Consider the following 27784-nt stretch of genomic DNA (forward strand, 5'->3'; position numbering starts at 1 on the left):
AGGTCTGTAAACAACATAAAAAAATTCATATTTAATATATATATATATATATATATATATATATATATATATATATATATATATATATATAAAAAAGAATTTTAGTCCTGAATGTAATTAAAAAAAAAATCTACAAAACCGCTATACATTACTTTTAAAAGAAGGTCATATTTTCATCACAGATTCCAATGACATGGCTAGCAATGGGCAGTTACCGAAATGGTAACCAAAGGCCACTTTTAAAAAGGTAAACTATTTTCAGATAAATGATTTAAAAAATGTAAATTTCAATATTTGAATGGTATTTTATATGCAGATTTTCAGCTTCTTCCTTGTATATGACCTAGTCCTAGTAGCACCCTTGCTGAATACTAAAACTCCAATGATACAATAAGTCACCCGCACGTTGCCTCACCAGTCACCACCCCAATCTTTCCATGAACTTGGTGTTGGGATTGCCGCTCTTAAGCTGGGTATACACAAGTAGAATTTATGGTTCAATACGTTTTTATTGATGTTTCACAAAAATATAAAAATACAAAAAAAAAACAGAATAAAGTAGTGTAAACATTGTCAGTAACCTGACATATAGTCTCCTAATAAACAGTTATATCTTTTAAGTATTAAATTAGTGCAAACGTTTACAGGCGTCAAGGTTATTATAAGTGAAGTATTACAGTAAACTCGTATACCAAGTGATTGTTTACATATCAGTATTGACTACGCTATGCTGGGATGCCCCTTTGGGAGCCTGCTGCATCCCTGGACATAGGCAGTCTAGAATAATCAATGTGTACAAAAGTTTCAACAGTTTGGTTAGTAACAGAAATTCAGATCTCCATTTCCATGGGAGATCTTATGTTTATATTGCATCTAGAGAGATTATATCGGAGACCTAAAAAAGAAAAAAGGGAGAAGAAAGGAAGACAGAATAGAAGAAGGCAAGATAGGTGTAGGATAGAAAAGTGATAAAAGGGGAGGGGGGGGGGGGGTGGGGGATAGGGGAGACAGCGAGCTTCTGTCTATGTATAAGGTCTTTACTGTAAATAATAGGTATAATGGGTATGATTTTTTCATTTCCTATGTGGGGTTCTTAGTCGAAAGCCTTTGTTTGAATTTGTCTGAGGTAGAGTAAGTCCTCCAGATACTCCAGACGAAGGAGAATTTAGCATACTTGTCTAGGGCTTTGGCCTGCATTTCCTCCATTAGCATGTAGTTGTTTACCTCTCCCACCCATTCAATCAGGGAGGGGGGCGTAGTGGTTTTCCAGTGTCTAGGTATGAGCTGTCTACCAGCGCTAACAAAAAATTTCAGAAGGCCGTTTTTTTGTGATTTGATTGTCCCTGGGAGAATGGATAGGAGGGCGATAGAGGGTGATGGTAATAGTGGTTTGTTATAGACGTCAGAGTAAATTTGGAAAATTTGAGTCCAAAATTGGAGAAGAACATCACATTCCCACCAGATGTGTATATAAGTACCTTCCATTGTGTTGCATCTCCAGCATCTGTCTGAGTTCGATGGGAACATGATCCTGAGAGTGGATGGGACTCGATACCACCTCGACAACAATTTGTAGCTTTTCTCTTGTGTATAGCTTGATACGGAGGTTTTGTTAGTGAAAAGGAAGGCTTTTCCCCATTCTGCCTCAGTTATGTCTTTCCCGACCTCCACTGACCATTTAGTAGTGTAGTTAGGTAACGCTTCGTGGGTATGGTCTATAATTGATTTATATATCAGTGATAAGGTATGACGTGGAGTCTCGGAGAGGGTACACAGTTGTTCGAACCCGGTCAGGGGTCTATGAGTTTGTCTGGAATCGTGTAGGGTTTTGCAATAGGAGTTTAGGTGACTTCGAGTGAGCCATGTTATCTTGGGATTGACGACTGTTGGGGTGGAAATAAAAGTGCCTAGGGTGTGGTCGACAAATTGGCGTGCAGTGGGCCATAAGTCCCTATTGTATATGTCTAAAGAGTGGGTTGAGTGTCCTTCAGGAAGGTTTGGGTTGTCAAACAAGGAAGTAAGGGGACTAGGTTCCGAGGATAGTGAGTATGTGTCCCTTTTGCGGTACCAAATTGTCAGTGCGTCCCTAGTAAGGGGGGATAACGTCGATAGGGATTTGTATATCCTGTCATAGCCCCAAAGAAGCGCTCGTAGGTCGTATGTAGATAAATCCTGCTCAACTGTCGTGGCGGCTTTGGCTATAGGGCGAGGGAACCACTCTAGGATACGGGATAGGACTGCTGACGTATGATATGTTTCAAAGTCAGGTAGGCCCAAACCTCCCTTTGTGATAGGAGAGCATAAGAGTTTGTGTTTCAATCTTGGGTGATTGCCCTTCCAGATGAATTTGATAGCCATAGAGCGGAGGGCACGGAAATACGTAGAGGAGAGTGCTATGGGTAGGGCTTGGAATAGGTATAATAATTTGGGGAGTATATCCATTTTTAATGTGTTGATACGTCCCATCCAGGATATAGGCAGGTCTGTCCGTTCTTCGGTCAACTTCCTAAGTTTTTGTATTAAGGGGCTGAAGTTCAGGGCGTATATGTCAGAGGTTTGTTTGGGTATAGCTGTGCCTAAATATGAGATGGAGGTAGGTCGCCATTGAAATGAAAAGTTTGATTTGAGGGAGGTGAGGGTAGCGTGTGATAATGAAAGGTTTAGGGCTTCTGTTTTAGAGATGTTTAGCTTATAATTACTAAGACTACCAAATCTGTCTATCTCAGCCAATATGGAGGGTATGCTGATATGGGGTTGTGTGACGTAGAGAAGGAGATCGTCAGCATATAAGGAGAGCTTACAGTGGGACGAGGGGGTTTGTATCCCCTGTATATTGGGGTTAGATCTTATGGCTTGTGCTAGGTGCTCTATTACTAGGGCGAATAGGAGGGGGGAAAGGGGGCAGCCCTGTCTGGTACCGTTAGATATCATAAATTTTTCTGATTGGATTCCATTTACTAGTACTGTGGCGGAGGGTGTCGAATAAAGGGACATGATACGTGTCAGCATTTTCGGGCCAAGACCTAGTTGGGAAAGGGTAGCGTGAAGGAAAGGCCAGCTGACCCTATCAAAGGCCTTCTCTGCATCACAGGAGAGAAGGCAAGCAGGTATGTGATGGCGGTGAGCATATGTGATTAGATGTATGGTCTTGGTGGTATTGTCCCTGGCTTCACGGCCAGGAACGAAGCCTACTTGGTCTCTATGTATAGTTTGTGGTAACAGAGGGGAGAGGCGGTTTGCCAAGATCTTAGCATATAGTTTTAGATCAATATTTAGAAGGGATATCGGTCTATAATTAGGGCAAATGGAGGGGTCTTTTCCGGGTTTGTGGATAACAACAATCTGGGCTTGGAGTATGGATGGGGAAAGGGCAACGTTTTGATCAATGGCATTAAATGCTTTTGCTAGTAGTGGGGATAGTTGTGGCGCAAACGTTTTATAGAAGCGGGGAGAGAATCCGTCTGGACCCGGACTTTTGCCATTTTTGAGATTTTTAATAGCGGTTAGAAATTCCTCCTCGGAGAGGGAGGCCACCAGGTCCTCCGTATCTGAGGGTGGGAGAGATGGGAGTGCTGTCTCTTGAATATATGAGGACAGGTCCTGTGGGGTGGGTGTAGTACGTGGGTTCTGTGGGGTGAGATTATAAAGAGTGGAATAGTATCTACGGAATTCCTCGGCTATTGCTGAGTTCTGCATGAGTTTACCTTTAACAGGGGAGTTTATTAATGGTATAGTTCGTCTGGTTTGGCGGGGTTGGAGGGTGTTCGCTAGGTGTCTACCACATTTATTGGCTTGTGAGTAGTGGTTGAACCGTCCTTTGTCTCGGGCGATTAGGGACTTTTCTGCGAAAATAAGCAGGAGGTCTCTTCTCGCATTGGAGAGTTCTAGGAGGGATGAGTTAGTTGGGTCTGTTTTGTGCGATTCTTCTAGTTTGGCGATAGTGGAGAGAAGTCGTGTTATATCCGCAGTGCGGGCATGTTTCAGTCGAGCTCCATGTTGGATTAGTTTGCCCCTGAGTACGCATTTGAGTGCCTCCCATTTGGTGAGCGAGTTAGTGGTGTCTTGGGCATGGTCTATGATAAAGTGTCTAATGGTCTGTATAATGTCCTGCGAGCATACGGGATCAAATAATAAATTATCGTTGAGTCTCCAGGAGGAGTTCTGTTTGCGTGTTGGAATATATCCTAAACTCAAGTGTATGGGGGCATGGTCTGACCAAAGGGTGAGACCAATAGAGGCTGAAGGTGAGTAGTCTAACAGTGATTGGGATACGAAGAGGTAGTCCAGTCTACTGTAAGAATTATGTGCGGGAGAGAAAAATGTGTAGTCTTTAGTGTTGGGATGTAGCGTCCTCCAGGTGTCTACTAAGGATAAATCAGATAGAAGTGTTCTGATGTTGGTCAGGGAGGTCGGGGAGATCGAGGACTTACCAGTGGATGAATCAAGACGAGGTATGAGGGCAGCATTGAGGTCCCCTCCCAGGATCATGTTGACCGTGCAGAATCTTTTCAGTCGGGAGATCACCGAAGAAAGGAATTGTTGTTGATTCTGGTTAGGAGAGTATATGTTAATGACAGTATAAATGGTATTCAGATAGGACAATTTAAGAAAGATATATCTTCCCAAGGGGTCAATATAAGTATCAATCTGGAGCGAAGGAGGCGTGAAATGCTATAGAGACACCTTTAGATTTTGCGGAGGGATTGGTGCTATGAAACCAAACAGGAAATTGTTTATGGAAAATTTGTGGGCATTTGTCTGTTCTAAAGTGAGTTTCCTGCAGGAGGAGGATTTGGGTTTTTATTTTATGAAAATGATATAATATTTGTCGTCTCTTCTCTGGGATATTAAGCCCCCTGCAGTTCAGCGAGGATATCTTTAGGGAGGGTTGTATTGCCATGTAGGAGTAAGTTTACTATGTGTATAATAATGGGGACCATAGAAGCTCGCTGTCTCGAAAGGAAGGGAGGTGAGAGAGAAAGGGGGAAAGGGGAGACCTCTAGTGGCGAAACCAGAGAAGAAAATTAAGTGGAGTAATAAGAAAAGATATGTAGAGGAAAAAAGAGAAAAACGAGGCCGAAAAAGCCTCACTAGTAGTGTTGTTAACAACATTTCAGCCAAAACCGCTGTGGGCGCTGAAGGGCCTAATTGGGTGGCCCGGCACACGCCGGGCCACGTTTATCAAAAATGCAGAAAATAAAAACTATAATCATAACTTCTCAGAACTCTGTGCTGCTATGTAAATATTGAATAGGTACACATTTCAGTTAAGGAGGACCTATCTCCTATAACAACTCAGCTTGTAAGCAACCCAGAGGGCTTTCATATCCAGCTATAAAGTATGAACAGATTCAACAAGGGATATTTGAGGGGAGGGGGGAGAGGGGAAGGGTGGTGGGGATGGGGGGGGAGGAGGTAAGGTTGAGGATGATTAAGGGCTGGAGGGGCATGTGGCTTGTATCACATGCAATCCCCCCTCTCAGGGGGCAAAAGGAATGGAACATTGACACAAAACCTGTGTGTAGGGAAGAAGAAAATAGGTTAATAATAAAATGTTCCAACAGTAGCTGCAATCAGGTACATCTGCACTGGTCTGGGACCTGTGAGAAAACTATGGAAATAAGTCAGACATCCTTAAACTGATTTCATCCATCTGTTGCAGTAGGGAAATCTGATCTGGATCTCTTGTTCGTCTTCGTGCGTTTCTGCCATCCTGCTGCAGGTTTGAAGCCAGGGGTGGCTGCGTGAAGTGGCCAATCTGGGATGGAGATCTGTGGTAATTCAAAAGTTCCGAGGAACCGGGGGAGATCCCCCAGCGTGCGAAAAGTCGCCGATTTCCCTTCATGAGATGCAAACAGATTAAAGGGGAAACCCCAACGATACTTGATTTGTTTTGCTTGTAGGGCTCCGGTAAGGGGTTTTAAGGCACGTCGCATGTCCAGAGTCAGCTTGGATATATCAGGAAGCAGGGACACAGCGGTGCCATTGAAGTGTATTGCGGCTTGAGAGCGTGCGGCTTGCATGATGGCGTCTTTAACTGCATAAAAGTGAACTCTGCAGATCACATCTCTGGGGTGCTCTAAATTTGGATTCTTGGGGCCTAGAGCTCTGTGGATTCGGTCAAGTTCCAGAGGGGCGTCTTTGTCTTTCTGGAGTAGCTCATTGAACAAGGCAGTTACTGCAGGGGCTAAGTCCTTAGTATCAACCGATTCGGGTAGGCCGCGTATGCGTATGTTGTTACGTCTGGCCCTATTTTCCTGGTCGTCTTGATGGTACATCAGCTGTTGGATCTGGAGGGTATGTTCATGTAGGATGGTGTCATGCGCATGCAGGGTGGATGTATTTTCTTCTATATTGTGTTCCGCTTCCTCAATTCTATTGGTGAAATCTCTGCGCAGTTCAGTCATTTCTTGTTTGTATGAATGTTCCAGTCTTTGCACACAGGCCTCAAAATCATGTCTGGTGGGGAGTGCTTTAATGTATGCCTCCATGTCCCATCCATAGGATCTGTGGGATTCAGGGGAATGCCCTGCAGAGCGGACCGAGCCTGTCTCTGAGACAGGGGGGGATCTGGCACGTTGCCTGGTCTTCATATGGGGTGAGGAGCGCTGTGATCCTGCTCCCTGTGAGGCCGCATGTGTGCCTGGGGTCCGGGCCAGCGCCATCTTGGACGGGGGGGGTCGGAGCGATTGTGGCCCAAATGGGTGAAAAAACGGTCAATGTCACCTGAAAGATGTGGATCGGAGGAACGTTGATTGTCTCCCACACCTCTCCTCCCCATATCAGGCTTGGATGGATGTGCTGGGAAGCGCTGAGAGCCTCAGTATGGGCGGCGTGTGCGGGAGCTCCAGGAACGAGCGTCCTACTCCTCCATGCGCTAAGCCACGCCCCCCCACACAAGTAGAATTTAGTTGGAATTTGTTTTGTTTCGATTTTCTAATTTTCACTGTCAGTGGGGTCAAATTGACAGTCCTTTTTGACAGCAGTAACAAGAAAATTCAAAAGAGCAGGATAGAAATTTTTTCTTGAATGAGCACATTTCTAACAGTGTATGTGGTTTTTGTTTGGGGAATGTCCACTCACAAAAAAAATGGAATGTAAATGAAATTTTGAACTACTTTTGATTGACATTCGCCAAGCCACTAAATGTACTGAAATTTTTCGTACGAATGTTTATAGGAATTTTCATTTGAAAATCTAAAAGTGTATAGCCAGGATTACATGGAACATTGTTTTTATCTAATTGGTTCTGACCAAGCTTAGGATATTGTAGCATATAAATAAACTCACATGAGATTTTATTTCTAGTGACAATGGAAGAATATGGCCAATAACTATACAGAGAAAAGCTACCTCTTTACCACTGTTGCTGACCTCATATGCAATAAATAATTAGGCACAGTTCACACGTGTGTTGTGCGTTTTGAATACTATATAACACATGTTTTGATGAAAGCACATCAGATTTATTTTATTAATGCCTGCACTTGCGGTTAAGAGGGTCTTACAAAGTATTCACAAATAAAACCTTTCAAGTGGACCTGTAATCAAATGTTACAGCTCCACTGTGGTTTTAACTGTCGGGCTCTATGTCACAGGTCACAGTAAGGATGTAGGGGATGGCAGAAAGAACCACAGTGCATGGGGGGGAACGGACCACCCAACTGATACACCCAGAAGTATCCATCTTTAGCACTGTGTATGTGTCACCCCATTTCATGTACAGCTGGCATAAGAATCTGGGGGCTTGTAATGTTAATGCAAATTCCTACTGGTGATCTTATGACTAAGTATGTATTTCTACGGTTTACTATTGTTGTAATTTTCACGTTAATGCTGTATGCCGCCTGCCTCGTGGTTTTGCACTTTGTTCACTGTTGGATGATTCAAGGGAGGCTGACTGTAGGCCTTATTTTTGTATGGTTTGGTCTACCTTTTTACCTTTGTAAAACACTTTTAATAAAAACTATTGAAAATGAATCTGGAGGCTGTCACTATTGTCTTAGAAGATGAGCTGCGTGACTAATACACATTTTTATTCTTTTATTTCAGAGGACATGGGACCAGACTATGGACATTCAAATTTTTACATATTCCTACTGTGTATGTAAACCCAAAAACAAAACTGTAATATAATGCAGCGTACTGGCCATTAGATGTGATAGCTGTGTTCGTTTTTACTTTTCAGGCTATGAACACTTTCAGCAAGTACAGAAAATATCTGTTGGCCTAATCAGAAATGCAGTGTCGGAGCTTAAAAGAAAGCACAAAGAAACACGTAATTGGATATGAACAAAGGCAAACATGTTTGAAATCCATTGGGTAAGAAGGAGATGCACTAAATAAAACAAAATAGTGATAAACAATAATCAGTCCATAAAGCACAGATGAATGTTAATAATCTTGGGAGGAGTGGCGTGCTGATGTCATCACGTTGTGATCCTGAGTGGATGGGTGTTCACAAACTGGCTGGCTTTTTACCTTGATGTCTTACTTTTCACTTCTCGTAAGTGTAATTTTCTATTCTTAATAAACCTGTGTGATGCGATTTACGCTATGGTGAGCTCCTTTCTTTTTGGGTAAACTGCCTGGTCTATGTCCATGACTACTGAGTAATTGAGTCTTGCTGGTCGATTGGCGAGTGTTGCTGCCCTATCATATCAAGTATCCGTGAGCTGCCATCCCAATACTTCCTGGATAAAGGCCCTGGCTGGGTTGATAGCTGCAAGCTTATGATAGATTTCCTTCCGGTAAGCACGCACTTTATGTGGTGGAGGTTCACGAGTTTGTAGCAGTGTTGAAAGCTGTTTTAAGATCACCAAGATTATTCACATTCATCTATGTCTTATGGACTGATTATTGTTTATCACTATTTTGTTTTTTTATTTAGCGCAGCTCCTTCTTATCCAATTTTTTACTTTGTGTGTGTATCTCACCTTGAGCTGCTGCTTATCTATATATATTTTTTGGTAGTGTTTGAAATCCAGCCTGTATGGCAACTATGGATGCTTCCATAAATACAATGGAAATAACAAGTAGACAAGAAGATATGAGAAGTGTGTTGCCCAATAAAAATACCTTAATGGCTTCATTAGTTCACAAAAAATACTCTAAAGTCATGTTTTAGTTTCTAAGAGCTTACAGCACCTGGTGTTTGCTTACACTAGAAGGCTTGCCAGCTGCTAAGTCTCTGCTGCCTGTGTATGTAAGTGGAGAGGAGCTTTGATTTCTGTGCCTTTGTTCTGAACCTGGAAGATTATTTTCTCCCCAATGCATATAGCTACAGAGGTGAATGATGGTTTGTTTTCAAGTATGCTTTAATGTGAATTGTGTGGTCAGAGATTCACTTTCATATACTGTCCCAATATAAGTTTAGAGATAAGGAATTCTTCTTTTTCTCTGACTTCAGCTTGTTCCATGCTTGCTCTAGTTCAGGGGTATCAAACTCAATTTCATTGTGGGCCACATCAGGATTATGGCTGCCCTTGAAGGGTCGGTTGTATATGTAAGATTGTATAAATGTATCCAGGGCTTTTCATCTCAGACTAGGTGGAAAAACTCAACCACTACCCCCCTAGGCCGAACTACATCAAACGGTGGGAGTGGCCAAATTGCACAGTGGGAAGATCTTAAAGGGTCAAAAAACACTAGGAGTGCATTAGGTGCAGAGTTCAGGATTGCGCTATGTACAGCATGCAGTTTCAGGGGTGCGCTACGTATCGAGTGCAGGGTTCAGGGGTGCGCTACGTATCGAGTGCAGGGTTCAGGGGTGCGCTGTGTACAGAGTGAAGGGTTGAGGAGTGCGCTATGTACAGAGTGCAGGGTTTAGCAGTGTGCAGGGTTCAGCTCTCTTTCATAGGCTGCCACTCTCACCTTCTCCTCTGTCCTCTGCACCACTCTCCCCCTACCCCTATCCCCACCTCTGCACACACCTCCCTGTGCAGCCCTCACCCCCCCCCCCAAGCTTCCTCACATCTCACATATTGTAAAAAATCTCCAGCCAAGCTCTAGTACCTCCCTGCAGTGTAGACAGCTCTGCCTTTCTCACTTGCAGCAAGATCATTGGTCAACATCTCTGCACCTAAGCACAAATAGTGATCACAGTGCAGCCCAGCCCCACCCCATCCCACCTATTACCACACTGTACCTGCATCTCCCTCGTCGATTATACTACCTGATAACCCTATGGGACATGGTTAGTTGTATACGGACTTTTAAAGAGGAATGATATGATTTTATTCCAGTTACCAAATGTGAGTACGATACTTCTGTTGTTCAATAAAACTTTTTACCAAGGATAATGCGCTAGGCCACGCGCCTTCTATCATCTCTTTCTTTGATTCTGTCCTTGCACAGAAAGCTTCTGTATTTACAAATGACTGTGGCAAGTGGGGAGCGGAGGGTGAGAGCCAGAGGTGGCAGAACTCCATTCCACCACGTTACGTTCTAGGATGAAAAAAAAAAAAAGCCTTGTTTGAGGGCCACATGAAATGGCCTGGCAGGCCAGATTTGACCCACGGGCCTTGTGTGCGACACATGTGCTCTAGGTCTATGAATCTAAAGTACTAAAGCCAGACTCAGCCAGCCATCAATTTCAAGAGGCCAGAAATGATAATCCATATTTCCCATGTGGCAGGTGAACATTTATGTAACACAGCCAGAACCAATCATAAACATTGTACACAGGAGTTTACCGAGCTAAGTTGCAAACCTCTGTATATAATGTGGTTCTGCAAGTTTATTTAAAGCTGACCTTATCTGTTAGATGAATGTAATGTCGAGATGGCTTATGGGGATAGTCTGGTATTATTTTAAGCAATTGCATAATTACATACACAAACAATGCAACTGTTTTGCAGGCGTGCTCTTTCTGTATGACGAATTTGCAGAGCTGGTAGAAGAATCCAGCAAATGAATAAGATGTGTTCTATGCGGTTCTATTTACATGACAATACACACATTGTCACAGCATGTGCTAGGTGACTGCAGGGTGGCGGAAGGCTGACCTAAGGATGGGGATTCAGCTATAATGAGCTATTATATGTCCTGCCATTATTTTTTTCATTATGTTGGAAGGTCAGCACTGCTTGTTATCAGTAAACTGAGCTGACGGTGAAGCTCACACTTTTGGGAGACTAAATTATTTCTGTTAGAAAACATGAAAGAGTTGGAGAAGCAATAGGCTACACAGCAACGTTACAAAACTAGGTCGGAAATTGTTTTATGTCCATAAAATGAGCACAAAAGAAAATAAAATGCATCCTGAAACACTCGATGATCCACAGGCAGCTAACAGAAAGTCATTAAGTCTGGTTCAATTTGCTCTAACAGGAAAAAATTCCCTCTTGACCCAAGTAGTAAATGGATAAATCTCTGCCCGACATTCTGTGGTGCATTTTTAAAATCATGGTGACCCTTTATATTTTATTTTAGGAAAGTGCCCAACTCTTTTCTGAAACAGTCTACAGAACTGACTTTTGTAGGCAATTTTTGTTTTTATCTGTAGCAATCCATAATCAATGTACCTAAAACTAGCCATACATGGGTTGAAAATTCAGTTGGTTCATTAGGGACTGGCCAAATTTTGATCCATGTATGGGCAGGGAGGTTGTATAGATGATACAGATTGACTTCTGTACAATAACCTTGTTGGATTTTCCCCACTCGATCAGTATATTTTGATGGCAGGGAAGTCTCTCCACTGTCTGAATACAAAAGCTCAGCAGGGAGGATTTCCCCATCCTTACAGAGTGTGTGGATGGGGATGAGGGAATGGGGTTATTTTTTTTTTTCTCAGTTCAACCCGCTGCTTGGAAAAAAAAAAAAAAAAAAAAAGACTAATTTATGGCCTGCCTTACCTCTTACATTCTTGATTTATTAGACACTAGATCTCTATCTTGATCTGGGATACAGTTCCTACATGCTATGTTGGTGACAGCACCATTAAAAGGCAGCTATTTTTCTAGTTCCAGTGCCACCACAGCTAAGTGGAGGATGAACTCTCCACCTCACCCCCAACCTTTAGAGCTGTGGTCTCCAAACTGTGGCCATTTGCTTGCCTTTACCCAGCCCTTGAGGCATTTTTCCTGTCACCGAACCAATAACAGGGCAATATTCATTCCACTGACACCAACGATGGGGCACTATTCCTTCCAAAGACACCAAATACTTCTCCCCTTAATACCAAAAGATCTGGCATTGTTTACTACCACTGGGCACAGCTTGGACCCCCTAAAGTCTGAAGGACAGTAAACTGGCCCTTTTCTTTAGAAAGTTTGGAGACCCTTGCTTTAGAGGCTGATGCCTCCCGGTGTCATACCTATTCAGTGTTTTGTAGATCAAATGTCCTTCCTGTACCACATTACCAACAAGAGCCTCTACAGCAAACCCTCCTTCATAGCTTTTGGGGAGCATGCGATTAAAATGCATACCAGCCCGCCTACTTCAAAGAAGGTACATGTGACCCCAAGGGGCATATTTACAGGGCAGTAAATGTGACTTTCACCAAGTATTAACTGGTGGTGAATCAATCACTATCATGTAAACACACATGCACCAAGAAGATTTACCTGCAGTAAAAATTTGCTGGGTGTCAGATTCATTGCCCCTAAGACTCTGGTTTGCCAGCATCGTGCCTCCATAGGCAGAATTGCCCACTTTTTCTTCTTAGTGTTTTAATATGTTGCTGTTAGCAAAGTCTTACCTGATGTGGTCTGCAACAGTGCTCAAGCAAAACAGCATACATTTTTTTACTCCTCCTTGTAAAAAAACAAAAAAACAAAAAAAAAAACACAGGGAGGTGGACATTTATTTCTGAAGTGATGTTTAATGACACTACAGAAATAGGGCACAGTTGGCCAGTGTGCCTGTTGAATGTCCTAAGACACTGTCATTAGGCAGCTAATACCACGGACAAAGTATTGTGTTTAAATCTTACAGCCCACTCTTTCTTCCTCTGCTGCCGAACCTCCTGATACTCGTTCTTCTGCAGGCACCGCTTGATATGCGCAATCCTGTGACTATCAAGGAAAGTGGGGCACACTGATCAGCAGTAGGGAATGAGGGACACAATGATCATCACTGAGCACAGCCAGGGGGGTACAGTGTTGACCTGTACAGTACTGTGTTGCATGACCAAGTAATTGTCAACCTATCATAGCACTGAAAACTGAGACATGGTCTGGTAATGAAGGGGTATATACAGGGTAGGACTCGAGCGGTTAAAGAGATCCCCAAGCAGAAATTATCTTGACCTGTAAATAAAGTTAAGGCACTCTGATTAACCTGCAAAGTTTGCCACTGCATTTTAAACATTTTTAGTTCATGGTTTTTCTAGAATAATGACCTTCCACGATAATTATAGAGATCGTGGCTTCAGATGCTTGTGACTGCTCCCTAGTCCTTTGGTTTTATTCTTAATTTTTCTCTGTCGTTAATTTCTCCTATTGATTACTTACTGTAATGACTCTTCTTGTGACAAATGGAACGTCTTTATCTATTCGGATGAGGGATGTCTTCTGGGGACACAGAGCACCCCGCCAGTTCTCTTAAACCCATAAACTTTGGCTACCGTCATGTCTCGCACCCCCCCACCTCTCATTTCCTCTGCTCCCCCCTTCCCCCTCCGAAAGAAAAAGTGAAAAAGTTAGGGGACAGAGGCCCTACTCTCTGTCATCCACAAGTAAATTGACACCAGAGGGTGTAGATCCAACAGAGATCAAATTCTTAGCCCTCTGTTCCATGTTAACTTATGTGTTGAAACATGTTTGACACGTAAGTACCATTGATGATGTACATAGATCATAATCTCGATACTGTACGTGATATTATTGTATTGTGGGGACCTCTTCCCCTTTTTTTTTGGAGTTGAATAAAAATTTATAATTGAAAAAAAAAAAAAAGGACTCTTCTTGTATCATCCATTTCTCTCTATTTTTCCACCTACTTTAACACATAATATGTTACCCTTCTGTTATAACAATCTACGTGGAATTACTAAATCAATAAAGAAAGCTGGAGCTGCTTCCTTGGAGATGATTCAAGTTGCAGATACACTACCAAAAAACTATAGACTAAGGTTTGTTAGGTCTTCTTGAATAGAAGGCAGGTTTTTAGGAAAGGGGGAGTAAAATGAAAACGTACTTATTTCCCGTAAAAAAAAGCACATGCCATGGTACTAAGGATCTTCAAGCAAAGTCGTGTACCAGGGTGCTCTCAACAGTCTTCAGCCAAAGCAAAAAAAAACCTGATAAAATCAGGGCCATAAGGCAAAGCTGCTGTAGGTTATGTGAACCTACACGGCAGATTCAGGTCATGTGAACCATAACTGGCAAGGCACGTGACTTGCTTTATATAGCACATAGTATGTTTCTGCTGACTTTACAGCCTCTAAGCGCCTTCTCTATCACCTGGCTGGTTTATTATTAGCTTCTGTATATTGACATTTGTTGGTTTCAGGTAGGCTTCCTCTCTCCCCATACAAACGCTATACTGCGCCTATTCTAATCCAGCTCTATGTACACGTATGACTCTAATATGTAACATATAGGGGTCTATTTATACATTTTTTTCACGCTATTTAAAAATAGATCCCTTATCAAAGTCTCAAAAAGCATACTTGTTTGCCCTTGTGGTGGCCTTTCAGCTCTGAATCTGTGAGTTTATTTTATTCCCACCCAACAGATAGCTGGCTTGGGAGTGATGCATTCCAACTATATCCTTGTACAATATACTTTCCTCCCTATTTCAGAGCAAGAGGCCACTACACATTCTGGACAGCTACCTGAAGTCCCAACCACTGCCCCACCATTCTGATGGGAAAGGTTTGGGAGGTTACAAAGAGTTTATTTGGGATCACTGGAAACACCAGGTTGATTCCTCTCTGCTCCAACAAGCTTCTAGCTAAGCCTATTAACCTGCAGGGATTTCAGAGTTGGGAGAGGGCTGGGGTCACTACCTTATCACATTTTTATGTAGATGGCTGCTTTAAAGGATAAGTTTACCCAAAGCTCTTTTGGCCCTACTTCTATTGATCATCACTTCATGTTGCACACCTGTGACCTATTTTCAGCCAACAGCATCAATGAGCAGAGGAACTCCAAATGCTCTGAAAAGATCCCGACCATATGGTTAGGATGCACACAGATGTCTGGTCCAGCAGCTTGCTCAGCCACTCAGCCACTGAGAGCCTGAGCCAGCTGCTCCTAATCCCTCCACAGTCCAGTGCTCTAGTGAGTGCTGGAGGGGCAGGGCAAAAAGCCAGTGACTGGCAGTCACCGGCATTCTGCAGCCTGAAGACCAAGAGCTGAGCTATCAGCAGTGTTTAATCGCTCAGTTCCTGGTCTTAGAGCCGGTGAGGACAGATGCTGCATTGGACTGATGTGAGTAGATATAGATTTTTTTTAATGAATCCCATGCTTCTCTTTTAAATGTTTTCAGCAACTTTGCTCACAATTTTGAGCTGGACCAGAAATGGTTCTACCAGTACTTCGAAATGCATTTTAAACACAGCAAAATTCATCCTATATTTTTCTTCCCTATCTTATTATTTGATGATGTGTTTCAAGTGGACCATACCAAATGTCTTACATCAGCAGCCTATGCCAACTACTGGACAACTTTCTGCTCAGGAAGTGGAAGGTGGATCTGGGTTCCATTTGAGATGATACCCTACAGTCTGCCAAAATGGTATCCTTATTCAAGTTATTGCACTCTTGAATGTCTGTTGGTTTGCCTCCTGATTTTTGCTTCCACAGGGGAACCTCATACACCTTCTATGGTGTTGTACCAAACTGCGGAGGTACTGGGATGGTGTGATTACAATCCTTAATCGTCTTGGTGTTGATTTGATCCTCTCACCTGAATCCTGGGTTGTTATTATTCTTTTCTCATGGTCCTCCATGCCAATCCTTGGGGGTGTCTAGATCCCTTTTTGCTGCTTGCAGGATGCTAGCCTTGAAGCGGGTATCTGCAAATCTAGGCATCTGAATAGAGTAGGTATTTCTCGTTTAAGAAACGTACATATTTTATATGTAATGCAATGTGCAAACTTGGGTCCATATATAGTCCGGATAGATGTAGGTGATGTCCCCTCTTATTGTCTAATGTGAGAAAGTCTGGTCTTTATTTACCGCTTCTCGTGCTGTTCTTTAATTGTGTTCTGCCGTGAGGAATGTTCACGCTCACTAGTGGAAGAAAATGTATCGAGCTACTTTTTGTCTTTCTTGCTACTCATGTGTCCTGTGTGACTTTACAAAACATCTCTTAAATTAAAATCTTATTTAAAAAAGAAATGTGAGCTCGGTGTCAGCCCTTAAGATCCCCATGGAGGTTCACCTGAGCTGAAGGCCTATAAAAGGGACACTGTCCAGACTGCTAGATCAGGGCAAAAATCGACAATTAGCAATTTGTTTTAATTCACGTAATCTGGTCAGCACCTTTGTCCTATGACAGCTTTTGAAGTGTCATAGCACAGACTCCAGTCAGGGGATAGTATGGTCTTACAGGCTGATTTTTGCTCAGACAGGGAAGAAATACAAGTAATTAATAAAACTCAAGAAATCCCTGAAAAATAAGGCTTAATCAAAATAACAATTCAAAAGTGGAGACTCAGATTAGTACAAATGACACTTTGGTGACTGGTTCTCTTTGATGGAAATGGAAAATCTCAAACACACCAACACAAATACGTTGCATTGGAATATCTCTGTACCAATTTTAAAGTTTTTTTAAAAGTTTTTCATTGACACCAAACTATCTTGAACTTGTGTTCTTCAATAAGCCAGGAAGAATTACAAGGCACAAATAGCATATGGTCAGGAGAGAAGAGACAGGCAACACGGAGGAAAGCACAGCGCCTCAGCATGTCGTGAGCATTGAAGTTGTGATTAGTTTGCGAAATATGCACACAGGAGGGAAAGAGCACCATTTCCATCACAGATAGAGAGAAAAAAAAGGATGCTATTAGAAGAGGGCGCTGCGAGGAGAGCAGAGGAGTCTGGGAGACTCGTTATTACCTCAGAGTGGAAATGCTGGAGAGACTACATGAAGTGACAGAGACACTGTCATAGTCACTGCTGGCGGCGGAGTGGAGCGGAGAGGAGCGTATGTCATCCTGGGAACTGAAAACAAGAATATGGAAACAAAATGAAGCGTGGGGAAAACACATATGAGGTGCTCAGTGGTAACAAATTGATGCTGAAAGACAACAAAGGGAATGTGTGAAGCAAGACACTTGCTTTCTTCACGGGAGGTTTTAGAAGCCGTTTCCCTGAGTGGCGGCTCAAAGGAGAACTGTGCTGACTTTGTGAAGTTCAACAATAAAAAGAGCCAGAATGGAGCTCAGCATAAGAACATCTACTGCTGCGGCTGATTTCTACATAATGCAAACACTTGTATTCCTAGGGGCTCCCAAACTGTTCACAGTGCCGGCCAAATGGCTTCTTCTACAGGCAGGATGAAGTCATTCAGGATCCGATTCTTCGATCTGTCAGTAACATCAGCCATGTAATCACACAGAAAATGAGAACGATTATACACAGCCTTTATCTGTTCTGGCTACCCATGAGGCTGTTCCCCTCCATAATGACTTACCTCTCAAGTCATGGGGGGGGGGGAATGGTCTCACAAAAAACGACTTTATGTGTTAAAGTTGATCTCCAAACAAAAAGATAACTACACAGTTGAAATAAAATATACAACTAGCTATCAAGTGCAAATGCCCAACACATCAGGGAAAGAATACAAGTAAATAATGCAATTATAGTAAACCCTGAAAGATGAAGTATTCTACTAATTTAATCCTCACCTCTCTAGTCATGGGGAGGACAGGTCTCCCAAAAGGCAACTTTATGCGTTAAAGTGTTACTAAACCCACAACATTAAAATCAGTCTGTATTTGCAATAAAGCATACTTGTTATACTCACTGTGGAACCTAAGGGGTTAATCCTCTGCATTGCGTAAAACGGCTGTGTATCTGATCCTCCCCTTCCTCCACAGTCCCCAATCCATCTCCTGATAGTACAGAGCCTTTGGAGTCACTCTGCGCATGCTCAGTTTGGTGTGTATTGCGAGAGAGTTTTTGTTTTTTTGGGAGAGTGCATGTGATTAACACAGGGCCAATAAGCACTGTCCAGACAGAAGGTCAGGGGTCCTGCAGCCTCATAGGACAGTCAGAGTAGAATGAAAACTCCTCCTACAAGCTTTAACCAGACACTGAAGTTACAAGACTGCTATATACTGTTGATCAGAAAAGGTATTTAGCAGTTTATATTTACAAAAATAATTGCATTTCCATGTTTTGTGTACTATGGGAGACCAGATATAGTGAATGCAGAGTCCTGGGTTTAGTAACACTTTAACCACATGCCAACCAGCGCGCGATATACACAGGCACAATGGCACAGCTGGGCAAATGGGCGTACCAGTACGTCCCCTTTAAGAAGCGCCATTGTGGGCGTGCCCGCCGCGCGCTCCATGACCGTGGGTCCCGCAGACTCGATGTCCGCCGGACGCCCGCGATCGTGTCACGGAGCGGAAGAACGGGGAGATGCCTTTGTAAACAAGGCATTTCCCCGTTCTGCCTAGTGACATGACAGAGATCACAGCTCTCTGTCATTGGGAGCAGTGATCGCTGTCATGTGAGTAGTAGCCCATCCCCCCCCACAGTTAGAATCACTCCCGAGGACACACTTAACCCCTTGATCGCCCCCTAGTGTTTAACTCCTTCCCTGCCAGTGTCATTTACACAGTAATCAGTGCATTTTATAGCACTGATCGCTGTATAAATGACCATGGTCCCAAAATAATGTGTCCCATGTGTCCGCCATAATGTCGCAGTCACGATAAAAATCGCAGATCGCTGCCATTACTAATAAATAAAAAAAACTAATAAAAATGCCATAAAACTATCCCCTATTTTGTAGACGCTATAACTTTTGCGCAAACCAATCAATATATGCTTATGGCGATTTTTTTACCAAAAATATGTAGAAGAATACCTAATGGCCTAAACTGAGGAAAGAAATTAGTTTTTTTTATATATTTATGGGGGATATTTATTACAGCAAAAAGTAAAAAATATTGCTTTTTTTTCCAAAATTGTCGCTCTTTTTTTGTTTATAGCATAAAAAAAAAAACCGCAGAGGTGATCAAATACCACCAAAATAAAGCTCTATTTTTTGGGCAAAAAAGGACGCCAATTTTGTTTTGGTGCAACGTCGCACGGCCGCGCAATTGTCAGAAACAAACATGGCTTGAATTTTCTGCTGAATCGACCAGCATTTAAGCGATGGGTGGCCCTGTCGGCACCACCCCATTTGATAAAAGTCAATTTCGAAATTGAAGGTGCTGGAAAAGTGTTTGTCGAGCAGCGACTGCAGCCCATCATGTGCAGTTACTGTTCAGGAATTCTGGCAGCAATAGCTGGTGGTGCAGATTCCTCCATCAACGCTGTTATAGGCTAGTATTCGCGACGATGATTAAGCTTAATTGGCAAAAAAATATTTTTTCATTTAAATATGCATGCAGGTATATTTTTCCATATTCTGTGTACTGTGGGAGACCAGATATAGTGAATACAGGGTCCTAGGTTTAGTAACACTTTAAAGTTGAAACCCAAATAGAAAGATAAATATACATTTGAAAGCATCATGTCCATTATGTTCAGTGGGATCCAGAGGGGCGTCCAGGATATTTTTTCACTATTAGTTCATTTTTCATCAAAAGACATAAGGTGTATGAAACTTAAAGGTCAAAACTGGGGACTACTTTACAGCCCACAGCAATCTCTCTAATGTCGCTTTATTGCTGTAAAACGTGCTGAACAATTTCCTTGTTTCTAACTGACCACGCAAGATGTGGATCCTAGCATGGTCAGTTTGCATTTCTACCTACTTATGATCTACAGGACACTGTGCTGACACATGGCGTGTCTGTAGTCCTTAAAGTGGTTCTAAAGGCAGATATTTTTTTTCATATTAATGCATTCTATGCATTAAGGTAAAACATTTCTCGGTGCAGCTCCCCTCTCCAGCCCCCTCTTTTAACTTACCTGATCCCCCATCTTGATCCAGCTATGCGCATGAGAGCAGTGGATCTCCCGGGTCTCTCTCTCCTCATTGGCTCATACAGCAGCCATTGGCTTCTGTTTCTGTCAATCACAGCCAGTGAGCGAATGAGGAGCACATGCTCCGGGGTGGGGGGTGGGGGGCTATGAGCTGCGCTGTGTGTGTAAATTGATGCAAGCCTTCTTGAGTGCCGCCATAGCAAGAGGCTTGCTATTGGGGGCACTCAGCGGGGGGGGGGGGGGGGGGGAGCAAGGACTGCCAATGGGGGAACCAAAAAAGAAGAGAATCAGGGCTGCTCTGTGAAAAACCATTGCACGGGGCAGGTAAGTATAACATGTTTGTTATTTTTTTTTTTTTAATTACAACTTTTACAATTACTTTAAGTCTGAATACTGCTGTCACTCCCCCCAGCCAAACTGCTGTAGGCAGGTAGTGATAGTGATAAGGGATCTCAATCATCTCTGTGTTCCTGCCTTCAAGCCTGAGGATACTTCATAGGTTTCATTGGAGCAAGAGAGATCCTGGGACTTGTAACATCGGTTGAAGCCATAAATGGGGGATTTGTCCATTTCCACCAGCCCCCTAAGAGCTGGGAGCAGAGAGGGGACTGAATAGTCATGTGACCACCAAAATAAGAAAGGCAAGATTTTTTTTTTTTTTTTTTAAACCCTGATGGGTGTTACTTCCTCTTTGTTTCCCTGCAAAGGTAAAGCATAATGGGCTACTATGCATTGCATAGTAGCCCATTAATTGACAGTTACCTGCAGGAGAAGCCCACGCTGTCCCCATCTTCCTCGCTAGTAGCGAGGGTCCATTCTTCACCCCTTTTCCTTCGGGAGCCACGAACTCCGGCTCTGAGACTGGCCGGAGTCGCGTGACGGCGCGAGACGTCACTCCCGCGCAGGAGCTGCCTTTAACAGCATGACCCGAGCTTGAAAGGCACAGCATGCCCTTTCTAACCACGGTGATTTGCAAATATCTCCTAGACCGTGCAGGTCTGGGAGATATTTCAAGCACCTACAGGTAAGCCTTAATCTAGGCTTACCTGTAGGTTAAAGTGGTTGTAAAGGGTTTACAACCACTTTAAAACAGTATTGAAAAATTGTTTTAGTTTGTTGTGACTTTACAAATACTTTAAGTTTGACAGAGATTCAAACCCTAACCCACTATTGATAGACAAAAAAAAAACTAAACAAAAAAAAAAACCAAAAAAAAAAAAAAAAAAAAAAAAAGCATCTGGCTGGAGTTGGGCCTCAAAAGCAAAAAAGTTCACGATGAACGTAATAGTTTAGGATTAAGCTCATTGTGGAAGTCTATACCACAGCATTTTATCTAACCAACAAAGATCAAGCTAAGCTTTGCCCTTTAATAAACTGCTTTTATCTCTGCATATATCCAATGTTATTAAAAGATTTCGCCTAATCTGCTGGAGATAGATGTCAATGGGAGGCATCCGGACTACCCAACAAAGAATGTCTTGAGGGCATCGTTTCAACCTAATATCATGCATTTAAATACTTTTCCCTACTGGCTTTTATGAAACCTTGACATCAATCTGATATGCTCAGTGCAGTATATGTTTGTGCAAAAAATAAAATAAAATAATAATAATAATCACAGAGATGGGGATTTACAGTATCACTTTTTTGCCTTCAGCAAAATTTCAGTATAGAAGAAAAAAAACAATCTGTGCAGACCTACACCTCAATAGCGAGTAATTAGATGTAATAGAAATCCGCCTTACTGCATGAATGTCATCTCGGCAGTGGCCTCTAGCCGCCTGCGCTCTGAACCATCCTGTTTTACAAGATAGTACTGTTTACTGATCCTGCACATCAAAACAAGCACTTCTGAAATATGCAATTATCTCAACGTGGACAAGATAAGTGCTTCTTTTAATTAGAGACTCCGGTCTCAAAGCTATATTTTTCCTCATGATTAATTTCCACTTTCTACTTTTTTATATACTGAATAATGATCTCTATTTTCACTAGATATTCAGCAGATGTGGGTTTATTTAGCAGAGCAACGTGCGAGCGTGTGGACCTACTAATCAGAAATGATCTTTCACAGATATGACCTCAGTAAACTGACATTTGTTTTGAAATAGCCCTATTACTTCTGGTTTCTGACTAGTGTTTTCATCAAATGTGCATCCCAGGTAGGGTATTACATGTTGGGTCTCCTCCCTCAAAACATGGCAGTTCTTCAAAAAGTGGCTTCAAACTGCAGAACACATGTAGGGAATGCATATTGGCTGTTCCTCCCTCCAAGCAACTGGGTCACTCAGTTCCTGATGCTAGGTAAGTAAATTAGGCTCCATGTGCTCAGATTTTTTTTTTTTTTAATGAACACATGAAGAAAGGGAGCACCAGATGAAATCTATCAGTAATTAGAAAGCAATCCTGCCCCTTGTCAGTGCAAATTAATATTAGCTGGTTCAGGCTCAACTGAAGGTGTCTCATAACCAAGGTGTCACACAAGAAACATCTCATGATGGGTAAAAGCAAAGAGCTCTCTCAAGGCCTTTATAACCTTATTGTTGCAAAACATACTGATGGCATTGTTTACAGAAGGATTACTAAACACTGAATGTTCCAGTGAGCACTGATGGGGCCATAATCTGGAAGTGGAAATAACATCATTTCACCATTAACCGGCCACTACCAGGTGCTCCTCGCAAGATTTCTCACAGAGGAGTGAAAAGAATCATCAGAAGAGTTGTTCAAGAGCAAGGGAGAGCCTCAGAAAGACCTGGAAATAGCAGGTACAACTGTTGCAAAGAAAACAATAAGTAATGCACTCAACCGCCATGGCCTGTACGCACACTCACCACGCAAGACTCTATTGCTGAAGAAAAAGCATGTTAAAGCTTGTTTAAAGTTTGCTGCACAACATTTAGGCAAGTGAAAGTGAAATACTGGAAGAATATAGTCTGGTCAGATGAGACAAAAACTGAACTCTTTGGATGCCATAATACACACCATGTTTGGAGGTCAAATGGCACACTGCACATCACCCCAAAAAACACCCCCATACCAACAGTGAAGTTTGGAGGTGGGAACATCATGGTATGGGGCTGTTTTTCAGCATACAGTACTGGCAAACTTCATATCACTGAGGGAAGGATGAATGGAAAAATGTACCAAGACATTCTTGATACCAGGATGATGAAGATGAAATGAGGGTGGACATTTCAGCAAGACAATGACTCCAAACACAAAGCCAAGGAAACTCTCAATTGGCTTCAAAAGGAAGAAAATAAAGCTGCTAGAATGGCCCAGCCAATCACCTGACTTGAATCCAATAGAAAATCTATGGAAAGAACTAAAGATGGGAGTTCATAGAAGAGGCCCACGGAACCTTCAAGATTTGAATACGGTTTGTGTGTAAGAATTTGCCAGAATCACACCTGAGCAATGCATGCGACTAGTTTCTCCATACAGGAGGCATCTTGAAGTTGTAATTACCAAAAAAGGATTTTATACGAAGTATTAAATACATTTCAGTTAACGTGTTCAATACTTTTTCCCTGTGTCATTCCATTTTACTACACAACTTAATTTCTGAACTTATTTGTTTTGGTTTCTTTGTATGTATGGATTGCATGGGTTGTTACCGAAATGTGGTGAAAATTTAATGTCAATAGCACCTTTAGAAATATATTTACCCAGAAAAATGGTGACATACTTATTTTACCCCCTGTATATATAATGCAGCTCTAGCTGGAAAACTCACTTTTTGTTCAGTGATGCCCCTCGAGGATTTATTTTCCTTGGATTGCTCACCTGCTCTGGTCCCCTTCTGAAAGCCCAACAAAAAGTTCAACAAACTTCCAGGGTGCCATGGGCCCACACTGGTGGAATGGAGGGAAGTTGGCAGCCTTGGTGCACCCCCTACAGACTGCCCCCTGCTCTGGATTGCTCACCTGCTCTGGCCCTCTTCCAGGAGCTCATCATCATTCAACACACTTCAGGAAGTGCAGGGTGCCATGGGCCCACACGGTGAGCATGGAAGAGGGAGGGTTGTCGGCATTTGTGCTGGGCCCTTCAGACTCCCCTGCTTATGGGTTGCTACCCTGCTGTGCATCGCTTCCATAAGCAGGGTGTCAGACCCGTATTGTGAGCATGGGAGGGGTGGCAGCTTCGGTTCTGCCCCCCCGCAGACTCCTCAACTCTCAATAGTTTTTCTGGGTCCTCTTCTAGAAGCCCAGCATCGTTCAACAGAATTCTAAAGAGTGTAGGTTTTCATTGGCCCACACTGAGGATGGGGAGGGTGGCATCATCAAGGCACTAACATTACACTACTGCAGAGAATGTGAGAACCTTGCTAAAGTCTTCACAACTTCTGGAAAAAAAAAAGGTACATTACCTATATAAAAAATGAAATAATAATTTTTTACCAAATACACTTATTGTAATGTTTACTCAACATTAATTTATGATATGACTATGCTACTTTCTATTACTTCACTTCATATACAGATGATCCGATGCTCATTCTAGTGGCGGTCCATTCCATTTAAGTTTGTGGAACTTGAAATGATAAAATGATAAAGTCCGCATTCACATCCCAGGTAGATGCTTTCTTATGGAATCAATGAATATCTGTAACAGCAAATATACGATGTGTCTACCAGTCAGCCCCATGCCAAATTCCCCGGGGGTCTACCATCACAGGCCAATCTCTACCCCACACAGCCATTTCTAGATGCTGACTCAGAAATAAAGGTGCTTTTTAGAATTAGTAATGATCAGGATGCTATTAAAAAACGGCACAGGGAATTTATTATAAGAAAAATGCTGATTTTTTTATTTTTTTTATTTGCAACCTATGCCAGTAGCTCTGTAAATAAAATGTTACTGCCAGCAGAGGTTATAAATCAAGACACACAGATTATCTGCAATAAATTGAGCCTGCATCTCAATACTCTATAGAGTTTTACACTGTGACACAACCTTGTCAATGCCTGCTTTTTTGTATTGCTACAATGCATCAGAACTGCAGACAATGGCACAATACTGAGTAAAGGAAGGTTATGATTCTAAGAAAAGTGCTATAGAATAAGCCAATTGCTAGGGCAGCACAATGGTTAAAGGGTTTCCCACTGGACACTGCAGTGGTGGGGAACTTGTGTTTAATTGCTAAAAGAGCCATTGTTTGCATGTTTTTATGTTCTTCAGTTTGCGTAGATTTCCTTTGGGGGAAAAAAAAAAGAATTAAAAAAAAAACAGCATATGAGTGTTAATCCATCAAACCATAATTGCATAATTTTGCAGCTTTTTCAGTAGATGTGTTATGGCCCGTTATCTGGGATAAAACGTTATATGCTGCAATTACTATAAATCAGAATTACCAAAAAGGCCCCTTTTCGCGAACTAGATTTACTGAAACGTAGATACCCAAGACAAATTTAGCAGCATCAGCATCAGTTAACTCGACTCTAGCTCTGGCTAACTGGCAAAGTTTATGGAAATCTGCATTTATATTTTATAAGGGTATAAGGTTTTTAGTTGTACAATGATTTAATAAAAACACAGCCCTGTTTATTATAAACTGACAAATGTTTCTTTTTTTTTTAATACTGTAGTTGTATCCAACGATACAAAATATATAGAAAAGACACAAAAATGCAGCTCTGTATTCTTTAATGCATCATTTTTTTTTTTTTTAATGCAGTTAGTGTACACACCAGATTTTGCTCTGATATCAACCTTTTGCTGTTCTAAATAAAATTCTGGAATCAGCAAGAAGCGTATACCTTGTCAGTGCAGCTTCCAAGTGTGGTGACTGAAGATTCTGCACTGCAGTCCGCGAACTGCCTGTTGCATCTCCCTGGCACCAGGAACCTGAGAGTATCAGTGTCAGTGCCACTCAGGCCTTCAACATGGACACCCAAAAAAAGGACCTTCCACTTCTGCAGCAAAAAATATAGAAGGCTCAGGACCCAATGAGGTTGATTTACTAAAGGAAAATAGACTGCGCACCTTGCAAAGTGCAATTCCTCCAGAGCTTTGTAAATAGGCAGAGGCTCTGCTGAATTCCATCATCCAATCATGTGCAATTTTTTTTTTTTGCCTTGCACGTGATTGGGTATTCTTTGCTAAGTGAAGCTTTACCTCATTTATTAAAGCGGAGTTCAAATACAAATACTGCCGCTGCTGACTTATAATAATCGGACACTTACCTGTCCCAGGGTCCAGCGATGTGGGGGAAGCCCCGCTCGTCTCCCCCTTCTCTCTGCAGCGCCGGCATTGTCACTGTGGGCATCCGGCTGTGGCTTCACAGCCGGCTACACACTGCGCATGTGCGAGCCGCGCTGCATGCTGTGATTGCCGAGAGGGAGGGGAGAGAGGTGAACTTACTTCCGGCGCCGTGGTGCCCTGGGAGGAAGTGGGAGCTGGAATCCTCTAAAAAGAGGGTTTCTGCTCTCCCCCAAAAAAATGACATGCCAAATGTGGCATGTCAGGGGGTCACCTTCCCTTAAAGCGGAAGTTCCATTTTTGGGTGGAATTCCGCTTTAAGCTCTGGAGCGACTACACCTGCAGAGTGCAACTGCACAGTCTATTTGCCTTTAGTAAATCCAATGCGTCATTAAACCCTGGATTTAGGTATATGGCTTTTAACTTATGAGGGAATTCAGAATTGCCCCAGCTAGTTTTTTTCTGGTGGTAGTTCCATTAAGAACTATCTGTATTCCATTGTGCTGGTTGTCTAATACACCCCCTAAGTGGTCCAGGTTTCTTCACCTAGTGGCTGAGATTCGGAGGATGGAATATCTAACGGCCTCTGTGTACATGATGCTATCTCCCAATTTGATAAAGTTTGGGAACCTTGGGATCGATCAGAATATGGGACCCCAAGGCCAAGTGCCACATCATAAATTATATTAACATCATAATATCCTTGATTATGTCCCCTTCCTCCTCCCTAGTCACTATATATGCCTTCCTGAGTGACCTGTTTCTTATCATTTATCCTATACAAAAACACTTTGTCTTTTTACTTTTATGAAGGCTCTCTGTTTTTGATTTCTATTACTTAACTACAAGTTGTTCTTTCTTTCTCCGTTGTGACAAGCTGTACAGATCATCCCTGTGCTCTATATGTATGGACATTGTCTATTTGTTCCTCTTATTTCTTTGTTTGATATCATTATGTTTTTTTGATATTTGTGCACTGTATAATTTATCTGTAAAATATCCGTTCTTTTGTTTTAAAAAAAAAAAAAAATAAAGATACAATTTTGAAAAAAGAACCACCTGTGCTTAAAGTGGTTGTAAAGTCAGAAGGTTTTTTGATCTTAATGCAATTTTATGCATTAAGATCAAAAAACCTTCAGTGTGCAGCAGCCCCCTCATACTTACCTGAGCCCATCTGGATCCAGCTATGTTGCAGGAGTGTCTCGGCTGCCTGGGACTCCCCCTCTTCTTTGGCTGAGACGGCAGTGCGGCGCCATTGGCTCCTGCTGCTGTCAGTCAAAGTTAGTGAGTCAATGAGAGGGATGGGGAGGGGCCAAACCGTGGCTGTGTGTCTGAATGGACACACACAGAGCAGCGGCTCAGCTCGTGTGCCCCCATAGCAAAGCTGCTTGCTGTGCGGGCACTCAGAAGGGGGGAGGGGCAAGAAGAGCCAGCGAGGGACTCGAGAATAGGAGGATCTCAGCTGCTCTGTGCAAAATCACTGAAAGGAGCAGGTAAGTATGACATGTTTGTTA

The 27784-nt window shown here is 42.4% G+C and overlaps 1 protein-coding gene across 4 annotated transcripts in view; it reads right to left on the reverse strand.

Moving 5' to 3' along the window:
• Positions 1-27784, reverse strand: part of ZFYVE28 (zinc finger FYVE-type containing 28) — a 331742-nt gene that overhangs the window by 69860 nt on the left and 234098 nt on the right. For 2 of the 4 annotated variants that reach the window (XM_073610908.1, XM_073610907.1), the window contains exon 9: positions 17016-17120. The exons of the other annotated variants lie outside the window; for them this stretch is intronic. In XM_073610908.1, coding sequence (XP_073467009.1) covers positions 17016-17120 — 105 coding nt within the window. The remainder of the gene's footprint in view (positions 1-17015; positions 17121-27784) is intronic. 4 annotated transcript variants of the gene reach the window in all.

The sequence above is a fragment of the Aquarana catesbeiana genome, linkage group LG01, assembly GCF_042186555.1.
Source record: "Aquarana catesbeiana isolate 2022-GZ linkage group LG01, ASM4218655v1, whole genome shotgun sequence".
NCBI lineage: Eukaryota > Metazoa > Chordata > Amphibia > Anura > Ranidae > Aquarana > Aquarana catesbeiana.